The following is a 19,789-nucleotide window of genomic DNA, read 5'->3' as shown; positions in this document are numbered from 1 at the left end:
TAGCCAATCAATCAGGAAGAAATGTCATTCGAAAATTATAACTAGCTCATTAAGTACAACTTTAATAAGTATTTGATATACTTTCATCATTTGTGCTTCTCAAGACTCGGGTGCTAGCAAGGCGATGAGGGGGTCACCTCTTTCAAGCGCGCCGATGCAGTTGCAATCTGGTCGTCAGTAACTACTCCTCCTTCTCTCCATATATAGTCTGTGTTATTGACTATGTACTCGTCGGCCAATTCTGGCCAGTCGGCATTAACGAGCATGCATTCTCTCTTTGGAGGTTCCAGGGGAAGTCTGCGTTTGTACTTATCGCGGAAAATGTGATACTTTGCGAGTGCATCATATGGTGCCACCGAGGGCGATTCTCGTTAGTTCCATGGATTGGTAAAGGGCAACTAGTCCTTTCTTCTGGGCCGGATAGTAAAAAGTTGATGAGAGAGTCGAATTGGTCTGGCGTGGGCGGATAAAGAGTCTTGGGCCTCTGATCCTAGCCCCATGTATCCACATAGATTTGCACTGAGAATCATGAGATTCGTGCACCTATTCCTTATGCAAATAACGTACCTCTGACTCGGTCTCCCCGCAGTCAAAAACGACGACGCCCCCGAAAATTTGTCCCTCTGCCCAGTAGCCAACAACATCTGCAAGTCCCTGAGGATATTGGTCGATATACGTGTATGATGTATGGAAGAACGCAGAAGGTGGGATAATGTCTCTGACTTCCGATGCCAAGATTTGCTCCATACGCCGGTGCTGTGCCCAGTCCTGATATAGCTGGTGTTTGTGCGCGCCCTCATCAAGATTAAAAAGGTGTGCAGCTATCTGATGGCAAGCGATAATAACGAGCTCGTCAAGACGGAGTTTGAATTCCTGAGAGTGCATAGAGGTCTTTTGAAAAGATCTGAGAGCCTGGCTTCGATGTCAACGCTGGGCAATGTGTCATTATCACAATGGCACTTACAGTTGCTTCAAAGTTTAAGTCAGATGGGTTATAGGTAGCTCGTATGATCCGAGCCTTGTCCAGATTATCCATCGCATATTTGAGCATGACATAATTAGAAGACTGGATGTCCTTCAACATACGGGGCACCATCTAAGAGCGAGTCTTCGGCTGGTAGCCCGTCGAGGATCTGGGCATAGGTTTGTTCTGCGGTATCAATCGACAACAGATTTGAGAGTGCTCTGCAAAATACATTGCGATGGCTCTCATCTAAAACATTGATAGTATCCCTTAGGCTTGCTGTATCAACAACATCGTCCATTTTTGTGTGTAAGATATAGAGAGACGCATTTGCATTCATAATTAAGCAGCGAAGTTGGGTACTACTAAGGTATGAGTGGTGAGAACGGGCAGGCAACGAGTGCTACAGGGATGTAATGGCTGGGGCGCTTCATGCTACAGGTCTGTGGGGCACTCGATCCAGAAAGAGCAATTTGCCATTGGTGCACATTCCTAGCGGCTAGGTAAAGTTGAGTGAGTGTTTTGGCCGACCAGCGCGATCACACTAAGAAGTAAAGTAGCCGCCGAGATTCGATAGACATAACCCTGTTCAAAGATATAATAGTATCCCTCCTTCTCTGCCTGAAACAAGAGTCGTTAAAACTTTATGCAGTTGGTTGTATTCGTCTTTTTTCAATGGTTGTTGTACAGGCCAGAGTAGGCCGCCAGGTCAAGCATAAGTTCTTCTTGAACCAACATGCATACGGTTTTGTTTCTATTCTCAACAGTCAACCATGACACCAAAGTCGAGTCTTTATACTTCAGATTGACGGCTTAGAAGCAGCTCGATAGATGAGTATAATAGAAGCCTAACTCAATTTTAGTAGAAATACACCCCGCGGCTTTCCCCAAGCATTTATCCAATCTCTTAGAGTGCCACAGTCTTCTACACAAGTTGTTTCGCTCTTGCCCAGCTCAACTGCATTATATTGTTTCTGTGTTGTTTTTCGTTTTCAATCCCCCTTTGTCGTCATGCCGCGTGGCGAGCCTTTGTTCATGAGTGTCTATGGCATCAATGGCCCAGTTATCAACGAGTCCCATGTAACACCGGACGGCCAGAATGTCGAGACGTATAGCAAAGAAGAAAATATAGGACTTACACGTCTGTCCGTGTTCCTATTTGAACATACCTTCAAATGTAGAGTAATTTGACTGACAAAATATACCCAGCTTGCATCTGCCATCAACATTGGAATCAAAATGCTTGAGACACCTGAGGGGAAGCGTTGCCTTGTTCAACTCGGCAGAGCCGTGGTTCAGGAATGGGCCAGAAGTAAGTTGCATCGATTCGGTGGGGATTCCAGTCACATGGATGCATATGTCGACCATTTCCTCTCTGCATTGAGGCAGAGTTTTCCACAAGTTACTGTCATTCACTTTGGAGGACCTGATATCTTGGCCTGTACAAGACGCATGACTCCTATGCCTGGCTTCACCTGGGACGGGAACCTCCATGCACAAGCCAAACAAAGCTATAAGGTTGCATTTTAATATGCCAGTAAGCATGTCTTATCTCACAGCGAAGGCTCTTAGACTAAGAATCTCCAGCGAGTTGCTGATATGGTTGGGGCTGCTTCCGTCATGTAGCAGAAGAACATGAAAGCTGCACCATCTGCAGACAAGCGACAAGCCCGTAAAATCGTGGCTCAGATGACCAAGCGGTACAAAGAGTTCCAATTCATGTTTGCATCTGCTACTTCCCATGAGCTTTGCCATGCGTTTGTAGGGTATCTAGCTTAAAACTCCCAAGACGTTACAAGTTACACTCCCCGAAAACCATCTCGATTACGGAAGCGGTCAGATGGATGCTTCCTTCGTTCGGAGAGGAGAATCGGGAAGATTTATGGAAAAGATTCTTTTTGGTGGAGCTCTCGAGTTTTATCGCGATCCTCAGGAGGGTCACAACCAGGTATGGTCAAGTCCTACATTCTTATGTCTGATAATTACAGCCATTGACTGGTGTGAACAATTATAGGTGGGAATACCACATATTCTCGACCAGAATGCTGTCGCTTTTCGGATTGATCACAAATTCGTGAGTTCAATTGTGGAGAGCTCTTCAAGTAGGTAATAGCTACGCACTCGAAGCTGAATGCTAATGCTGATCATTAGACTTTCGTTTCCCCTTTCCTACAGTTGGCTCTGATATCTCCGAGCAAGATTGTGTACGAAAAGGCATACAGAGTCTAGGAAGCGTCAAAAGCGGCGGTCCTCTGCCATCTGGTCTCATGCACATGCGTTCTCGCCAAGTTGGACCAGTGCTCAAGTACAATATCGCACAGAAAGAACTGAGTAAAATTCCAGTAATTCTCAGACCACTTCGTGCTTAGAGGGTGACCAGCTAAAGAATGTTTTCCGTACGAGCCATGGGATATAGTTGGATGTCCAGGGAATTCAGAGACAAATCTTCACGTGTGGGTGTTATGCGTGTCATTTATCACATAGAGCTGTCAGGTAAACTGATATAATGTCAAATAGATTTAATCTGGTCCGCATCGCCAAGGAGTCGACATATTTATGCTCTTTTGGTCGACAAGTCTGTATATTACACTACTATTTTCGCGGGTATTCAACAATGCAGCGCGGGCCTCCCACTCTCTACTACCCATACATGTAGCCGTTCTATATTCTCAACTCTTTCCTTCTCTTACTTTATCGTTTGTTCTCATTTGTCAATCTCCATGCACGCAATGGCAGACTCTGGAGATGCATCACCTTGGGCTTGATATACCAGAAGAATGTCGCGCCGCCAAACAATACACAGAGAATGTTCACCGTGTAGTATCCATCGTGGGTCATCTCGCATGCTCCACCACCGGCTTCGCATCGCTCCTTCTCGGACTGCACTGCGCATGAAAAGGCTTCGGTGATGAGTGTGCCCTTCAATGCCGAAGCATCAGACTTGCCAGGGTGGCATGTGGCCACTGTAAAGCTGTCGACGAGCTGCAGAACAAAGTACCTGGGGAATGTACCACCAAGGTTGCATACGCTATGAGTTGTTAGCTTGTGCGCTTTGAACACACGATGTGTACTACTTACGTTGCAAGTAGTGTCATGTAGGTACCGCCAATTACAGGATCTGACACTCGGGCATGGAAAGCTGAGACCGCAACGAACATGATGGTGTTGGTAAAGGTCGAGAACAGGTGCTCAGCGATAACCACCAACAGATACCAAGATGTGACTCCCTCAGAAGGAAAGACTGCCACAACAAATTGAGCAGATAGAGCGGCGACAAGTCTACCGACAAAGCCCCAGCACCAAAGACGCATGGGGGTGTACTTTTGAGACCACATTCCAGCATAGTAACCCAGACCGATCTCGAAGGGGAAGTCGATCAGAACCGTCAAAGCCATGTTGTCCTTGCCGAATCCCTTGTCCAGAAGCTTCAAGTTGGTGACACCGTCGTTAGCTTGGAAGCCAATCTTGGCTATGAGATGAACAATGATGATGGTCTGAACATTCTTAAGTTTCAAAATACCCCACATGATACGGTAGACATCCCAGACACCATCTTCATTCTGCGACTTGTCCTCCTTCTTCAAAAGTCCGAGTCCAATAGTAACAATGATGTAGGACCAACCCCAAAACTTGAGGTACCCTCCAAGTGAGAGAAGACCTTCATCGGAAGGAACGGTTCGGAACCATTTGTTGGCGAAATCGGCAGCGTTGAAGGCAAGAAAAACGGTATAGGACATGAAGTGGCCAGCGGTAAGACCAACGGTTTGCGCAGTCGAAGCATACGATACGTTTCCAGGAGTCAGGAGTGTCAGAGCCCAGCCATCTACGGCAATATCCTGGGTGGCGCACATAAGGACGAGGAAAAACCACCACAACATAAAGGAAAAGGCTGTCATGCCGCCGGGCTTTCCAGCCGTGTCCATCATGGCTTCAACGTGGGATCCAAGCCATACCATACCGAAACCGGAGAGGAACTGAATGGGGACAATCCAAGTCTTGCGTCGGCCAATCTTGGGGCTCCAGACAGCGTCCACAAATGGACTCCAGAGAAGCTTCAGCGAGTATGGATACGAGGCTAAACTGAAGACACCAATCTCACTGTAAGACATGTGGTTCTTGAGCAGGAAAGGCACGGAACCCGTCGCTAAACCCATGGGAATGCCCTGCAAAAAGTATAGAAGCACCAAGAGAAGGAAACTCCTCTGGTCCTGTCGAGGAAGCTCGAAGAAGCCATGATCGTTGAGGGCGGGTGTTTTTGGAACAGGATCGTCGAGGGAAAAGGATTCGCTCTTGATGAAGTTTGCAGCGACATTCTCGTCTCCTGGATTAGCAGCCTTTCGGCGCATTTCTACTCCGCTGCTCATTTTGCCGTTGCCGTTGATGTGACCGTTCCCATTCGCATCCTCTGTATCTCCAGTCTTGATTATCAGGGGCGGCCGGCCGGGTTTGTTCTGAAGTCGTCGAGCTCTGGCGGTCATAGGTGCCGAAGGGAAAGAGGATCGAGGCTACGGCGCGCGTAAAAGAAAGTGGTGGTGTAGATTGTAAAGGGGGGTTGAACGAATGCGACGAGGCGTCGAAAGCGTCAAAGTCAGATGCGGGTGCGATTCGATGGATCTGTCTCGTTTGCGTGACGTATTTTATGGAGAAGTACAAATATAGGAGACGAGTAGAAGATTGTTTGAAGAGAAAAGAGTAGAAGGAGAAGAAAAGAAGTAACAGAAAGTATAATCAGAGTGTGAGTGAGAGTAAGAATGGATGTAGTAGTTGAAGGAGTGCAGCAGACAGGAAGGAAGGAAGGAAGGGAAAGTTGTTAGTCGTTGCTGTACCAGGAGTGAATGATTGGAAATCTTAAGAAGGTCACTGTAGACGTTTCGGATACGGGTTGGCGCAGGCAGAAAAAGAGGACCTTGCAGGCTCCCGCTACCGTGGCCTCTATAAGATGTGATATGATTGGGTTGTTTTCTATCTGGGGATGGATCTAGAATCTTGAATGGGAATAGGCGATAGAGACGGTTTTTTTTTTTTTGGTTCTTAGCTGGCCTCTTGAAGGCAGGTCCTTTTTTGGTGGCGATGTAAGAGAGGGTCTAAGGAAGGATGTATTTATTTGACGTAAAGAAATAAGCAATTGAACGGAAGAATACAGATGTATAGAGCGGAGATTCCAGAGTAAACACATAAAGATAGAAATCTACTTCACAAACCGCAGAAAGGACCGAGCAGAATAGATCGACTTAACCCCGAAAGCCAAGCACTCTCCGAACTCAGTTTTTCCCAAAAAGGAAGCGCGTCAGGGGTTGGACGATGTTGATGCTCCGGGGCCTGGGGAGTATCATGGCCAATGAGACCTCCTACAATCTGTCACTGGGTGATATTCTATGGGTGTGACAAACCAGGGACCCAAGACATAAAAAATGCTTACAAAAAACAGAATATGCTCAGTATAATTATCTTGTACCCATCGACCGATACTAGGTAGATAGAAAATATTACATCTCATTAGGAATTATTTCCATGTGATCAACCCAAATTAGGTAATCTAGTCATCGAACTTGTTATACGGGGGGCCATGCAAGTCAGAGGCGAGCGGATACTACAAAGACGGTCTTATCTTATCAATGTCCCTGTCAAAGCTTCAACCAATCGTGACTCTCAAACCATTGTTTTGTAAACAGATCAAAACAGCATCATCATCTTCTTCATCATCGCAGTCTCAATTTCATCCTTCACCCTGTCGCCCGATACATCTAACATCATCATGTCATCCGAAACTCCACCTCCAACAGAGAGCGAGCTTATTGATCGGGAAATTGTAGCGCTTAAAGAACAAGGTTGGTAGCTAAATCCAATGGCGCATTCAAAAACACTGTCTGACGCATAGCCAGCTGCTGCATTACGCAAGTCGCTCAAGATCCAAGCATCTACCATCCTCTCCGCGCCTTCAACACAAGCTCTCCTCAAGTCGACCAAAGGGTTCTCGTCCCGCAAGTCTTCGGCCCACGCCAAAGTCCTCAGCCAGTCCGAAAAGCAAAAGGCACATACACAACAAAACCTTTACCGCTCGTGCAGCTCCACCACAGCCTTCAAGGTTCATGATCCTGATCCCAATTCAGTCGACGGCGGTCATGTCTTGGGCTTACGATTCGAAATAATGTCCAAGGGCCAGTTCTTGCAACCGTACTACGTCTTTCTCAACCGGCCATACTACAACTCGAAGTATATGCGCGTTCACAGAAATACACTTCCTCCTGCGATTCCCATCTCCGGGTTGGCGGCGCGTCATCTCCCAGCTCCACGACCGGAAAGCGACAATCCTCCCCAGCAGGACTTGGATCGATTTGTCAGGGCGTTGCGACGAGAGATCGTGCGATACCACAACAGATTGGGTGTCTCCGCCGATTTGAGACGAAGTCTAGGTCTGCATGGCAGAACTGACGACACAGTCTTACCCGATGATATTGTCGAGGTCGGAATAGCAGACATTGAGGCCAAGCAGATCAGGTTTTCTTGGGCCGATGACCGAAGCGGCAGAGTTATAATGGACAACGACGGCAATGTTATCAAGCTTATGATGTTTGGCAGAGAGGGCCGCGATTGGGAGACGACGAAAGAGCTGTATGGCAAGTACGATCGTATCGAAGATGTGGCCAAGACACTTCAGGAGTATGTCAATGGCTGAAGTTGACGATCGACAATCACCACAAATCACGAAATGACGAATGAGATATGAGATATGAGGCACGCAATACCCGACAGCCAATACACATTATCCTGAGCCAGAAGACGATAGAAGAGCCAACCCGTGGACCTTCCGTCTCAGGCACAAAAGGTTATCTTTCAGGTCATGAGGCACACTTAGCAGGCTCGACCTATCCCCAATATTGCAAAGAAATTTTCTGCACACATGCACTCGGTGCTGCCACTCTATCGATAGCCACATGCACCTTCTGTTAGGAACGGAAACGCGGGTGTTTGAGCTGTCAGCGTGGATGAGTTGAAGTGGCAGCAATAAGAGTCCCCTCAAACTGCATTCTTTCTGGTCGAGCACTGGTGACGCAAGGGGCACTCAGACTCAAAGAGCCAGGGGCGCTGATAGCGCTCAGATGGTGTATATGAAAAGTTCGAGTTTCGGATAGAATGTCGGATGTTCAATTGTCGGTGTATGAGAAGGCGGTGGGTTGCGCCACCCGAAACAACAAACATCGAGGTGGCCCGATGCTCGGACGGGCTTATCAGCGGCAGTGCTCTTTTTTGGCCATTTCAGCTGTTCAGGACCTGGGCAAGATTGGTGCTCGGCTCTGGATACTCAGCTGCATGGGCTACAGGCAGCTTTGTGACAGAACACATTGTCAATACGACATATCAGCCAAAGCATGGCCGATATCTATTATTAGCAGGCCATATATGCCACTTCTCTCTTCGGTCAGCTCCCGGGTTGCTATGTTACTGGGGTGTGGGATTATTAGTCTAGCAAAACGAGAGAACAAGCTATACTGCAAAAAGCATCACAGCACCACATTTAACTTGACCGGTGTATATTCCTTGTTCTTCATATCATATGAGGCTTCGTACATGATACATGTATGATTGCATCCTCGGATCTCAGGCCTGGGAACAAGGCCAAGAGACTATCCCTGGTTACTGACAGGTGGCGTGTGAGACGTCGAGCTTGTCATCCCCATACACTGCTTTGGACTTCGTCGAGGTAGACTCGCCTCGCAATGTCAATATAGCTAAACTCATGATAGAATCCTGTAGATGTCTTCTGTGTTGGATCTCAATCACTTCCGAAATGTCCCTTCTGGCAATCATTAGCTAGCCCGTCTCATCCAAGAAAGAAAGACACACCTCGATATTTCCAATTGGATCTCATGGGTCCCTCTTTAGCTTAATAGCTGTCTTTCCAAAGTCCTGGACAGCCTCACCAATCCAAAGGCTTCTTTGCCACTGGTGCAGCTCCCGATCCTAGCGTGTCGTCCATTATACTCTCCAACCTCACACCTGTCTCATCATCCAAAATACTCCGATCAATCTTCCACAACTTAATCTGCTCCTCAATAACCTCTGTCCATTTCTTCACCAGTGGGTGCGCATCCGCCACATCCGCAAAGACAACTTCCTCTGCGCCTGCGGTAGGCTCAACTTTGTACTTCCAGTTCCCGTCTTCAGCCCAGTATTCGGGCTTGAAGATACCCTGCGTGCTGAGTTCCTCGCGTGCTTGCTTCGTGAGCTCAAAGATCCTAGAAGAATCCGCGTCTTTGAGGCTGTGGACGGCTTCTGCGACGCCTTCTAGCAGACCTAGCAGTTGACCTGCTCTAAGTCCTACGCTCGCGCCAAGACTGAACCCCTCATCGAAACCAGCCTGAATACTGCTCTCCTTGGAGACCGTGATGCCCTCACGATATCCAGCTGTCGTATGTTCTGTCTGTAATCGACGGATATCAGAAGGGTGAGCTGTGCCTGACTCATCGTTGTGACGATGCTCTGTAGGTGACGAAGGACCCGAGCCAAAGACGTCATCTAGCGCATCGTTTGTTTCTGGATGATCAGTTTGAGGTTCATCCTGAGGACGAGCGGTATATGGTTCGTCAGTCATTTGCTCGACGGGTTGGAAATGCATATTTGATGTTGAACTTGTAGGTTACGTGAATTGGTTTCAAGGTTTGACGTTGTGTGAGTGGGGGGTGCCTGTTTTTTTTTTTTGGTGGCGCTAGAAATCCTTGTCTGAAGAAGCTGAGTTTAAGATGCCTACTTTGTACACACTTTATTTTGACTTTATTTTCGTACACTACCTTTGGTTTACATGCCAAACAAAACATGTCCTCCCTTTTGGATATGTCTCCTCAGTTGGTGAAGCTTGGTAATCATAACTCATAATGCATGCTAGTATTACTTTTGACTAGTACGTGTAGAATCAACCTATCCTGGCTAAGTAATCAGATATCCTCAACATGGGCCTCGTCAGATCAAGACATAACTGCCTGCTCTCCATTATGTGCAGGTGTATCTTCATCTGTATTCAACGGCTGTAACATGTGATATTTCTCACGCAGATACTCCTTCTGATTCTCTCTCATCAATCCCAACTCCAGCAGGAAATTGACAATATATAGAAAATCTTTAATATGCGAACGAAGACCGTCTTCTGCGTTGTGACCCGTAGGAAGAGCGAGGACATCGGCGATTGTACTGGCAATTTCAAAGAGCTTCTGTATGATGCCACTGCCCTGGGTTGCTATACTCACAATACTATCCAGCCTGCCAACAAGACTGCGGAGTTGTATTGACAGACGCGACGCTGGGAACTGTAGTGATAGCCCTTCATGCGTTGTATCGGAGGATCCGGAGTGGAGAAGACCTTGTGACAGAGCCAGCTGCCATAGCAATGTGCGCAGCCAAAGTCTCGTGATGAAGAGGTCGGCACGTTGCAGTTCCGTAAAGCCAGCGTGTCCAGCAGTACTCATCCTTGCCTCGGCCGCTGCGGCGTTCATCTCAGCCTGGTCAAGCTGCACCTGCTTGTTCTCGATCCACTGCACCGTTAGCCCGCCAATTGAACCCCGTTGCGATTGCCAACATGCGAGAAACGTTTCGTCCAGAATCAGGAAGAGTTCTATTAAGCAGTTAAACCCAACTCTGATGTGTTCCGGTGTGGAGGCATCTGTAGCCGAGAGGTTTGTGTGAAGAGGGGGCATAATGCTAGGATATCCATCGGCGATGGTAAGAAATCTTTCGTGTATATATGCCTCCCAGTAAACTTGTTGGAACCGAGCCATCGGATATGGTGTCCGTGTCGGGTCTGGCAACGTCCGTTGCTGGACCTCCATGACTTGAATTAATGATATTGCCTCCCGGATAAAGCTGAAACTCCGGTCGAGACGAGTTAAACCCATTGTTGAGATCTCGAGGTAGATACATGTAATGATGCGCTTGATGCTGTGAGGCACCCCCTCATCTACGCGTCCAGGGCCATGACTACTGATACCGGCACGATGATGTGCTTCGAGACTGTGGTATACCAGGTTGCTTATTTGCGCTGCTACACTACCGTGCGTGTTGTCTGCTGTCTGTGATAAAAAGGTAGTGACGGCAGCGTATGCGTATACCAGAGCTGCGTCCTCGGGATTATGATGCATCATGGATATTGATGCGAGAATTTCCTCGGGAGTGATTGCAGGACTGAAAGGGTAAACGACCTTTTCAAACTCTGGCAGCAGCGAGTGAAAGAAGCCATTGGTAAAGGCCTCCGAGTTTGGAGAGAAAGGACCTGATGCTGATGCTGAACCAGGGCTACTCCCTGGCGGCCATTCGCTAGCTGCATGAGGCGTTGAATGAACTGCCGAAGGAGACACGGAAGCGCTTGGCGAAAGAACCGTCTGCTGCTGGATATTGCCTTCTCTGGCCTGGGCTACAAGTCGTCCTCGCTTGGGGTTCTGACGTTTCCTAGGCGCTGTTGACCTGATGCATTGGACATCGAACTGACGGCAAGGCGAGCAGGGGTTTCCATCATCGCACTTGACCTTACGCACTCGACAACCATGGCAGGCAGGCATTGCAGAAACAAAAATAAAAATAAAATGCAATAATGCGACAATACTGTAGGCGATATAACTCAGGACAGGCCCTTATTAAAGCCGTAGAGTGGAGGTCAATATGAAGCTGAGCTGTTTCGAGATGAAGCGCGTTTTGGCCTTGGCTCCAGCCCCCGCGGATCACGTCGGGCCAGAGCAAGCGCTAGACGCATATGGAAGGCAGACATTATAGGTCACGTGAAGAACATGCATATCAACGAGTGTGGCTTGCGAGTATTGGAGGAGAATAAATGAATATTGAAGCTGCTTCAATAGACTTTGATATGATACAAGACGAGAGACTGATGGTAAGTAATTTGATAGCCATGGTGGAGTCATGCCCAAGTGCTACGTAGAGTACTACAGTACAACGAGGTACTCTGTAGTAGGAGATAGGTAGCTTTGGCCCGGGCTGTAGTTTGAGTCTTTGACTCGCGTTTACGTTTAATAGCTGCACAGACAAAGTAAGTAAATTTCCCCTGATAACGGGTATTTTCTACTGCAATGGTACATGATTCAAACTCAATTTAATTTATACAAACATTGCGAGTCATTAATACGAGTACATGAAACCCCAGACATGCCGACATGATAGGCTCTTGGCTGCTTGTAGCCTCATGCAACAAACATTGCTTTTTTGCTGCAGTTTGTAGATCTACATGGCGACTACGGAGTATTTTGAATGCAGAGGTGGCCCATCATGTCTGATTTAGACCCTGGAACTGCATGAATAGACCGCCAAGTAGATTGCATTGTCCTGTCGCTTTACAACATTGGCTGGCTGATTGGAGGCCGTTGATTGCTCTTGTCTCTTGTCTCGTCTCTCATGAAAGAGATATGTCTTTGATCAAGACCGGCAAACAGGCTCATGTGTATCAAACAACAACTATTCCTTACTCAATCTCTCATCGGAGTGAGCGATCACATTCCATGATAGATTCCACATATCAAACATCCGTAAATACCCATCCCCTTACAGGCTTCCAGACCGACAGATGTCCTTTGCTTATACCGATCATTATACCAGTATCAAAGTCAGAGCCCCATCTGTCGATTATGCCGAGGCTAGCTGGACCATTATGTCGGTAGGCGGTATTCCGATATTGAAACATCATCAATTTTATCCACCGCATTGGAAAAGAGAGTCGGTCTGGATTCGTTTCACCTCATACCGTATAGTCTCTATGACCACAAAACTCCTATTTGTGATATTCGGCTCGCGTACCCTTGACGCAATGCTTCCTTGCAGGGTTGACTCGTTGGGAAATCTTCTGGAACTTCTCCCACCGCCTGGAAAATAACCGTGCTCATGGCCCAGGCCCATGCCCAACCGTCTGGAAGGAAGCCTCGTTGTTCCAAAGCGGATCTCCAATTTAGCATGACATCTCGGCCGGTATACCGGTAGCATGTACATGCGCATGTAGGTACAATGTATGTTATCTAGCGGTCTGGGGGGCGTTTGGGATCGTAAAGTTCCCCATCACGGGCTTTGAAACCCTACACAGACAGGCAACAACAGAAAATTTAACCAGGTTCAGCCTTGCTTGTGCCATGCTGTCACCGATTCGATGGCGCTTACAGGTGGATGAGTTTTGGTCCTGAAACCGTGCCCAGGTAACGAATCCCTCCCCGGCCGGGCAGCTAGCTAATAAAGCCAGTAGACAGGCTAGCCCAGCTAGGTATGTAGAACAGCGAGTGACATGGAGGCTAGATTAGAGCGTCGGCACCGGAGCCACGGTTCTGACGCTGCCGCTGTCCGGGGGTGATAGAGTGAGTTGCGACGTACGGGGAATATGACCCCTGCAGTCCGGACAACACTTGCTTTCCAGGTTTCGTTCCGTTGCCAGTTGGGCTCAGAAACGCAGGCCGAGCTAGACAACGAAGCCAGCGTGTGTAGTGAAGTGTACATGCTACAGCACAAAAGGACTTTTTAACAGGATGGCACTTACATATAGGTACATGCAGTCAGTCATTCGACTCATACAAGACGCAATATGACACACGCACACACACACACACACACTACACACCCTTTCCCCAACATTTTCGTCTCCCTTGAGCTGAGTGAGAGCCTTTTGGGATGCGGCACTTGCACGGCATCTGATTTCTGTCAGATGTTCAAAGCGCTTTCGATCGCATGGCAAACAGGGATAGATAGGTTCTCATTCTTGGGTGTAACCCATCCAGCTAGGAACAAGAGGGAGAAGGACCCGCCCCGGTGATCCGACACTTTCGGTTCCATGTACCGGTGGAATTAAAAAAGAGCCCACAGCGAAAAGTCGGGACAAGCACTTCTCGTGGTTTGCCTGCTGGCAGATGGGATTGGATGACTTGGGTTGGGTTGGGGTTGGGGGTGTGAGAGAAGAGGACAAAAAAAAAAGGAGCCTACAAATGGATGGAATTTCAAGGGCACTTAGACAGGACCGTTCTCGTGGAACCGACTCCGATTGGCCATATTAAGCTCTCGGACCCTTCTTCATCGCTGAGGACCGTTGTACTACTCGGTAAAAATAAAACAAAATAAAAAATTAAGGCATGTTCTTGTAGTAATAAACGGTAATGGGGTGTGGTTCATTCGTATTCATGAATCCTTGTCCTGGTGGTTTTTGCTTGCTATTGATATTATCAGTGACAATTTGTTTACTTTGACAACTGTAGGTCATAATGTTGTGTATCATGAATAAAAATACTGATCAAAAATTCCTGTGCGTCAACTTGAGCCTCGTATGTCATGGTTACACACACAGTATCCGCATCTTTTTTTTATTTGTTTGTTTTAAAAAACGATCGCCCCAGCATCTGAGCTTAGCCTTTGACGTGTCGCAGTTGTGTTTGCCTCACACCCGAAACCTGTCAAAAACTGTCGGAAGAATAAATAAATTACCTACTTACCCATGACTGTCTAGCTATTCCGTATCCATCAATCATCCTTACCAATTATCCTTACCCTCGACATGTTCCGTACTCGGGAAACTCTTCCCTTGCCACTGGAGACACTTTTTTTTGACAATCCCAATCAATCCTTCCCGGAACTTTGGAATCATCATCCGAACCGATCGGCAGACGAAAAAGGGCACTGGACCGTGGAACTGGAAACTTGAGAGAGTTCCGTATTGGCGTAGGTAGATTAACCTTGACAGCGTTGCTTGTGGTTCTCTCAATGGCACCGCATCAATGGATGATAGTGGAAACTCAATGGCAACGCCGTTAATACAGTACCTTTTTTGCTTTCTTTTTGACAGGGCTGTGACAGATGACCGGGCTTCTTATTTCTAGTGTTAGTCAAGGATGGGAGAATGGAAAGAAAAAAAGTTAGACCCTGGTCTATGAAATAATAACGTGGCTCGGGAAATGAACTGGCTCGTGCGAAGGAGATTCTTGGCTGCCTAGGTGATGGAAGAATGGGAATGGGTGGATGGGTTGGGATGGGATGGGATGGGAAAGGGGTCTTGTAAAACACAATCCATCAAACAGTCCACATGAACATGAACTGGCTCGTCGATATTATGGAGTAACAGCACAACAGACCGACCCAACTGCCACTTAACAGCCCGCTTGTTTAATACGTAGGTAGCACCAAGGCTAGGGTCTACCCGAAAGCGGTGGACAAAACAATACAACACACAACAGACGTCACCTCTACAGTATGTACAACGACCCTACCTATATGCCCATCGACCCTAATCCTATGCATCAAGGCCTGAATAGCCGGGGAGACGTGTACTTGACACACTCATGTGCAGCTGGTCGTCGGTCGGTGTGGTATGATGACGGAGAGGACAAGAGAAGAAACGATCAGTGCGAGTGAGTACGTATGCTGTTTTAATTATTGCTTTTTGTATTGAATCAGTGTTTTTGCCTACCATTGATTAATTAATTTGAGTGGTTGACAAAAAAACTAATAGTTTTTTTTACAATGTGTCTCCCTGTTTTTGGTCTTGTCTCAACGGGAATGATGTGTCGTCGGATGGAGAGCTTAGCCGACTTGTCATAATGTATGAAATGCTATCCTGTGTGCTATCCCACACCGAGATTGGATCTGAATGTCATCATAGTCCAGCTGAGTCGCTCACCGTCCCTTTTTTTCTTTTGCTTCGCTTCCCCTTGCGCCCCAACGTATAGTGACTTTTGAGCCCAAAATCCATCGTGGCGTCTCTTCTAGAATTCTGTTTGGAATACAAGTCCCTAGTTGCAAGCCTCATCCTGGTCCGGACAGTGATTGAGATTCCCCACAAGCTTGGTCTGGTCTGGTGTCCACCATCCCTTCACTTGAACTTTTTTGGACGACCCCTGGCTGGTTTGACCCGTATCAAACGCCCTTGATCTGGTTCATCTCGCTCGCCTTGCGTTTTAGAGTCTGTATGTACAGCACAGCGCTGTACAGCAAGCACAGTACACAGGTGCAGTCATGACTAACTGACTAGCCAAATCGGTCCCCCTCTGCTGCTGCTGCTGCTCCTCCTCCTCCTCCTTCTCTGGCTCAAGAGAGCCATGTAAGTCATGTTGATTGAAATCGAGAATTGAGACTCCCAAGAACCATCCCGCCTCAAACATGACTCCCGATCGCCATAACAAACAATTGCCACATTTGGATAATCCCCCAGACCAGTCCAAAACCAGGGCCCGGCAACTTGACCTGGCGTTCCGCCGCCAGACCAGTCCAGTGCTAAAAACACAGAGAGGCTCACGGCCCCTGCCGATCCTAGCACTGGGATAGTCGAACAGCTAGGCCTGCGGTCTGCTAGGATAGGACCAGGCACAGGGGGGCGTCTTCCAAAAGCTGGGCTAGGAGGGACAACTTATCAGGGGTGTTTGTGCGTTGACCGCCAGGTAATGACCAGACCTGAAAGTATCGGTGCGTAGAAGCCACGCGAGCCTCCAAATTTCGGGGGTACCTTTCTCAGATTTAAGACAAAATGGTCCCCGTCATATTTTCTTTGCTGCGATCAGTTTCTCTTGGTTTTTTAAGAATACCCCGTTGTGTGCGTTGCCCTTGGATTCCTATCTTTCAGTTCAGTTCATCTCAGTTCAGTTCAGCTTAGCTTTGCCATTACTTGCTTGCTGCTTTACAACACACACATACCCACACACAAAACCTACAACCAAACGACTCTACCAACCAACTCATCAGCATATTTATCTTTGTCCAAACTTCCAGGACAACGAACCTTTATTATACCGCTCCAACAAATCAAAAACAACAAAAACCACCATCATCATGCCTCGCGGACCTTACGACACCACCGGCGTTGTCAAGCCTGGTGCTCCCAAGCCCCCCAAGGGCAAGAAGTGCCCTCAGCTCGTTCCCGTTCTTGAGCAATAAGACGATGCAACATTTGCGACTAGACTTCTGTTATGAGCCAGCGTGCCTCAGGTCAGTTTTCCTAGTTCTCAAAACTTTTCCACTCAGGTTGCTAACCCCTCCTCAGGGCCACACTGTAATACCAAGCCGACATGCGTGCTTCAACGACATGCGCACTGTTTTTGCAATGATGATATCGACTACCGATCGAAATAAAAAGGGATCCGTGGGATGACGGAGTTTGTGGGGTTATGCTTTTTTCTGCTTTGGGAAACGGTTCGGAAAAGTACTATTAGACGGAATACTCAGGTCTCGGATCATGATCTATCTATTATGGGATTGTCAGGAGGAGGGGAAACGGCAATATGGTTATAGAAACGTACAAATGAGTGCGTAAGGTCTCAGGACCAACTTAATACTTTGATACCTACACCTATGGGAATACGACTTGCAACAATAATTCTTGATACTTTGCCTATCTCCGTGAGATTAGAGGTGACAGCTTTGTGACGTTTATTGAGTTCGATAGTTTGACCGTTTTGTGGACTAAAGAGACTGGGCGTTAACGTTATTGCATAAGTTGCAGCCCTACAGAGTATAGTTTGAACTATCGTGATCTCGAATCGGCTGGTGGAGATGAATGGACCCAGTGGAACCTGTGAAGCTAACTGAGTATTAATTAATCGATCCAGGGACATCCCAGATGGCGTCTTGTCGTTTTCGAGTCCTCCCACTAGAGAGGTACTATGCAATTGGAAGCAGAATTCCTTGATGACTCCGGTTTCGCATCGTGTATAAACCATCGAGAGGGATGTGGCAACGAATTGATTGACGATGGAATGAAGGCGAAGTATTGTCGAGGGAGGAAAGAAAGAGAAGGGTCGAATTTGTGGTCATCTGAAACCCGTTTGCCAGCCACGGCGGTTGAGACCTGGAGTAAGGAATGCGCGACCCTTCCTTTTCCCCTCTTTTCAACGTCCAGAATACCTGACCAAGGAAAGGTGGCCGTTGACTTTAGTTGACGCTAACGCTGTAATAGAAGACCGGCTGGAGGCGATATTCATTTCCATTGAACAAATAAAACGGCTATTAATTAATTGCATGACCCTTTTCGTAATTGCGGTCGTTGGTGTTAATGTTGTCTTCACGTGATCTGATTGGGTGTATGTGTGTAAGTCGAAAGTGAGGCTATTGACGACGATGCGGCAACAGCCGAAGCAGGGACCAGTTTAAGAAACGACACGTTCGAATCAGCCCTATATTTTAATGCTTAGGAAGGGAGGGGTGCATCCCGTCTCTTATCTCTTTCAGCATTAACCCAGCATGAGCATCTACTTAAGGCAAGGTAAGGTAGGCAGGTGCTTCATATCTGGGACTAATAATAAATGGAGGCATTTACCCCGGATTTCCGTGTGGGGGTGGAGCAGTATGGACGCGGGATGTCTACTCTCCAACCCCATTTGTACTCTCTCATCTCTCTATCTATCTATCATCCACTGCACTGACCTCTTCTAATGCATGAGATCGGATACGACATCCAGATCTGGCAAATAGAAGAGCGTCACCTAGATGGTCAGGTCGTGGCCTACCATAATAGGTGCGGGTTATTGAAACATCGATCATCTGAACACCGATCGTGATGGCCAACTTGAGCTTCAGTTGCATCATATCATGCAAGACCATAATCCAGACTCAAAAGTCTCACTTTAGTTTGTTAAATATGCGTGTCTGTTATCTCTAGCAAGTAAGCATCACGATGGTGTTTCTCAAGCACCGAATACACCTGAGTGGTGTGACATGTGAAGTGCAAAGACCGTGTCGGCCTACAATCATTAAAAATATGCTGAAATGAAGCTTTGGTCTTATTTTTTGTTGTCCCTGGACTACATTCTCGGTGATGTTCGGACAAACATCAGTGGACGGTGATTGTTGCTGTAGTAGCTGTTGCTGTTCGACGTGTATAATGGCTTCAGTGTGGTCCCACACCGTCGATTCTCGTACCAGTCAACCTTTCACGCAAGGATTATAATTACCGAAACACACAGAACAGGCGACAAATTGAATGCTTCGGTATAACTGTGGTCCTTCTTTCGGCATAGTCATTTGGAGTTGTCGGTCAAGATAGATGGATTTGTGGGATAGGATGGGGAAGAGTATAGGGTGGCTTATGGGTATCACGGACAGCAAAAATGTGATTATCCTGCTATCCTAGTGAGGGGAAGGAGGGGCACGTAGGTGTTGACTACACACGTGTGTTTATGTCGTCGGTTTTCGGGTAGTAAGTATCAAGGGAAGCAAATGTGCAGTTGATTTGGTCTTCCAGTCTCACTTTGCCAGACGAACAATTTGCACTATATTGACATCTGATTGTATTATTTCAGAGCTCAAAAACACAATACACTCTACCTGCTGCATGTCATCATCTGTCGTGTTGACATCTGCCGTCAAAATGGTCCGTATATGGCCCGTGAGCACTTGTCTGCGTCTGCTTTTGCTTCTGCATCTGCATCACATTGCATTAAAGGGTCGAGCTGGGCTACCAAATGTCTGCCATCATCTCATCTCCCACTTTTTTTGGCCAAGTGCATTGCATCAAAAAATTAGCTCGGATGCAACCGATCAGAAGCACCCATCTTAGGCCTTCATACAGCACCGCTGCCTTCCTGCACCAATAGGTGTAAGCCATGTAACATTTGATGAATGTATGAACCACCAACCACCGACCTCCGTCCAACCTGCCGTTCCCACATTCACAACCACCAACCAACCTCTCATTCTGAATCCTTCTCTAGAAAAATCTACCAACTTTCAGAATCATCCTCTTGGACCCCTGGAGTTCCCAACCTCGAACTAAATTCGTTCCTGAAAACTCCTTCATAAACGTGTTAGCGATCCGATGGTGCATCCTATTAAAGGCAAGCGGCGGCGATGCTTGCAAGCTCCCCGGCTTCCGGATGC

General features: G+C 47.4%; 6 protein-coding genes across 6 annotated transcripts; 2 read left to right on the top strand and 4 right to left on the bottom strand.

Moving 5' to 3' along the window:
* Positions 1 to 342: 342 nt before the first annotated feature.
* On the bottom strand, positions 343 to 1,084 carry FSST1_009122 (uncharacterized protein; the record flags this gene model as incomplete). The annotated part of the gene is made up of 3 exons (XM_083223886.1): positions 343 to 519; positions 568 to 912; positions 965 to 1,084. 3 exons carry the CDS (start codon positions 1,082 to 1,084, stop codon positions 343 to 345), a joined length of 642 nt encoding a protein of 213 aa, XP_083085083.1.
* A 2,571-nt stretch (positions 1,085 to 3,655) lies between these two features.
* Positions 3,656 to 5,442, bottom strand: FSST1_009121 (acetyl-coenzyme A transporter 1-domain-containing protein; the record flags this gene model as incomplete). The annotated part of the gene is made up of 2 exons (XM_083226067.1): positions 3,656 to 3,992; positions 4,043 to 5,442. The coding sequence occupies 2 exons, from the start codon at positions 5,440 to 5,442 to the stop codon at positions 3,656 to 3,658; spliced, it is 1,737 nt and encodes a 578-aa protein (XP_083085082.1).
* Positions 5,443 to 6,719: 1,277 nt separating this feature from the next.
* On the top strand, positions 6,720 to 7,640 carry FSST1_009120 (Cenp-O kinetochore centromere component-domain-containing protein; the record flags this gene model as incomplete). Its single annotated transcript, XM_083226066.1, has 2 exons — positions 6,720 to 6,792; positions 6,847 to 7,640. 2 exons carry the CDS (start codon positions 6,720 to 6,722, stop codon positions 7,638 to 7,640), a joined length of 867 nt encoding a protein of 288 aa, XP_083085081.1.
* A 1,242-nt stretch (positions 7,641 to 8,882) lies between these two features.
* On the bottom strand, positions 8,883 to 9,581 carry FSST1_009119 (Yae1 family protein; the record flags this gene model as incomplete). Its single annotated transcript, XM_083226065.1, has 1 exon — positions 8,883 to 9,581. One exon carries the CDS (start codon positions 9,579 to 9,581, stop codon positions 8,883 to 8,885), a length of 699 nt encoding a protein of 232 aa, XP_083085080.1.
* Positions 9,582 to 9,927: 346 nt separating this feature from the next.
* On the bottom strand, positions 9,928 to 11,511 carry FSST1_009118 (uncharacterized protein; the record flags this gene model as incomplete). Its single annotated transcript, XM_083226064.1, has 1 exon — positions 9,928 to 11,511. The coding sequence occupies one exon, from the start codon at positions 11,509 to 11,511 to the stop codon at positions 9,928 to 9,930; it is 1,584 nt and encodes a 527-aa protein (XP_083085079.1).
* Positions 11,512 to 16,747: 5,236 nt separating this feature from the next.
* FSST1_009117 (uncharacterized protein) lies at positions 16,748 to 17,066 on the top strand (the record flags this gene model as incomplete). Its single annotated transcript, XM_083223885.1, has 2 exons — positions 16,748 to 16,837; positions 16,959 to 17,066. The coding sequence occupies 2 exons, from the start codon at positions 16,748 to 16,750 to the stop codon at positions 17,064 to 17,066; spliced, it is 198 nt and encodes a 65-aa protein (XP_083085078.1).
* Positions 17,067 to 19,789: the final 2,723 nt, after the last annotated feature.

Source organism: Fusarium sambucinum, chromosome II (genome assembly GCF_050947815.1).
Source record: "Fusarium sambucinum isolate potato_lamoka chromosome II, whole genome shotgun sequence".
In the NCBI taxonomy this organism is placed as follows: domain Eukaryota; kingdom Fungi; phylum Ascomycota; class Sordariomycetes; order Hypocreales; family Nectriaceae; genus Fusarium; species Fusarium sambucinum.
This window is presented reverse-complemented; position numbering and strand designations above follow the sequence as displayed.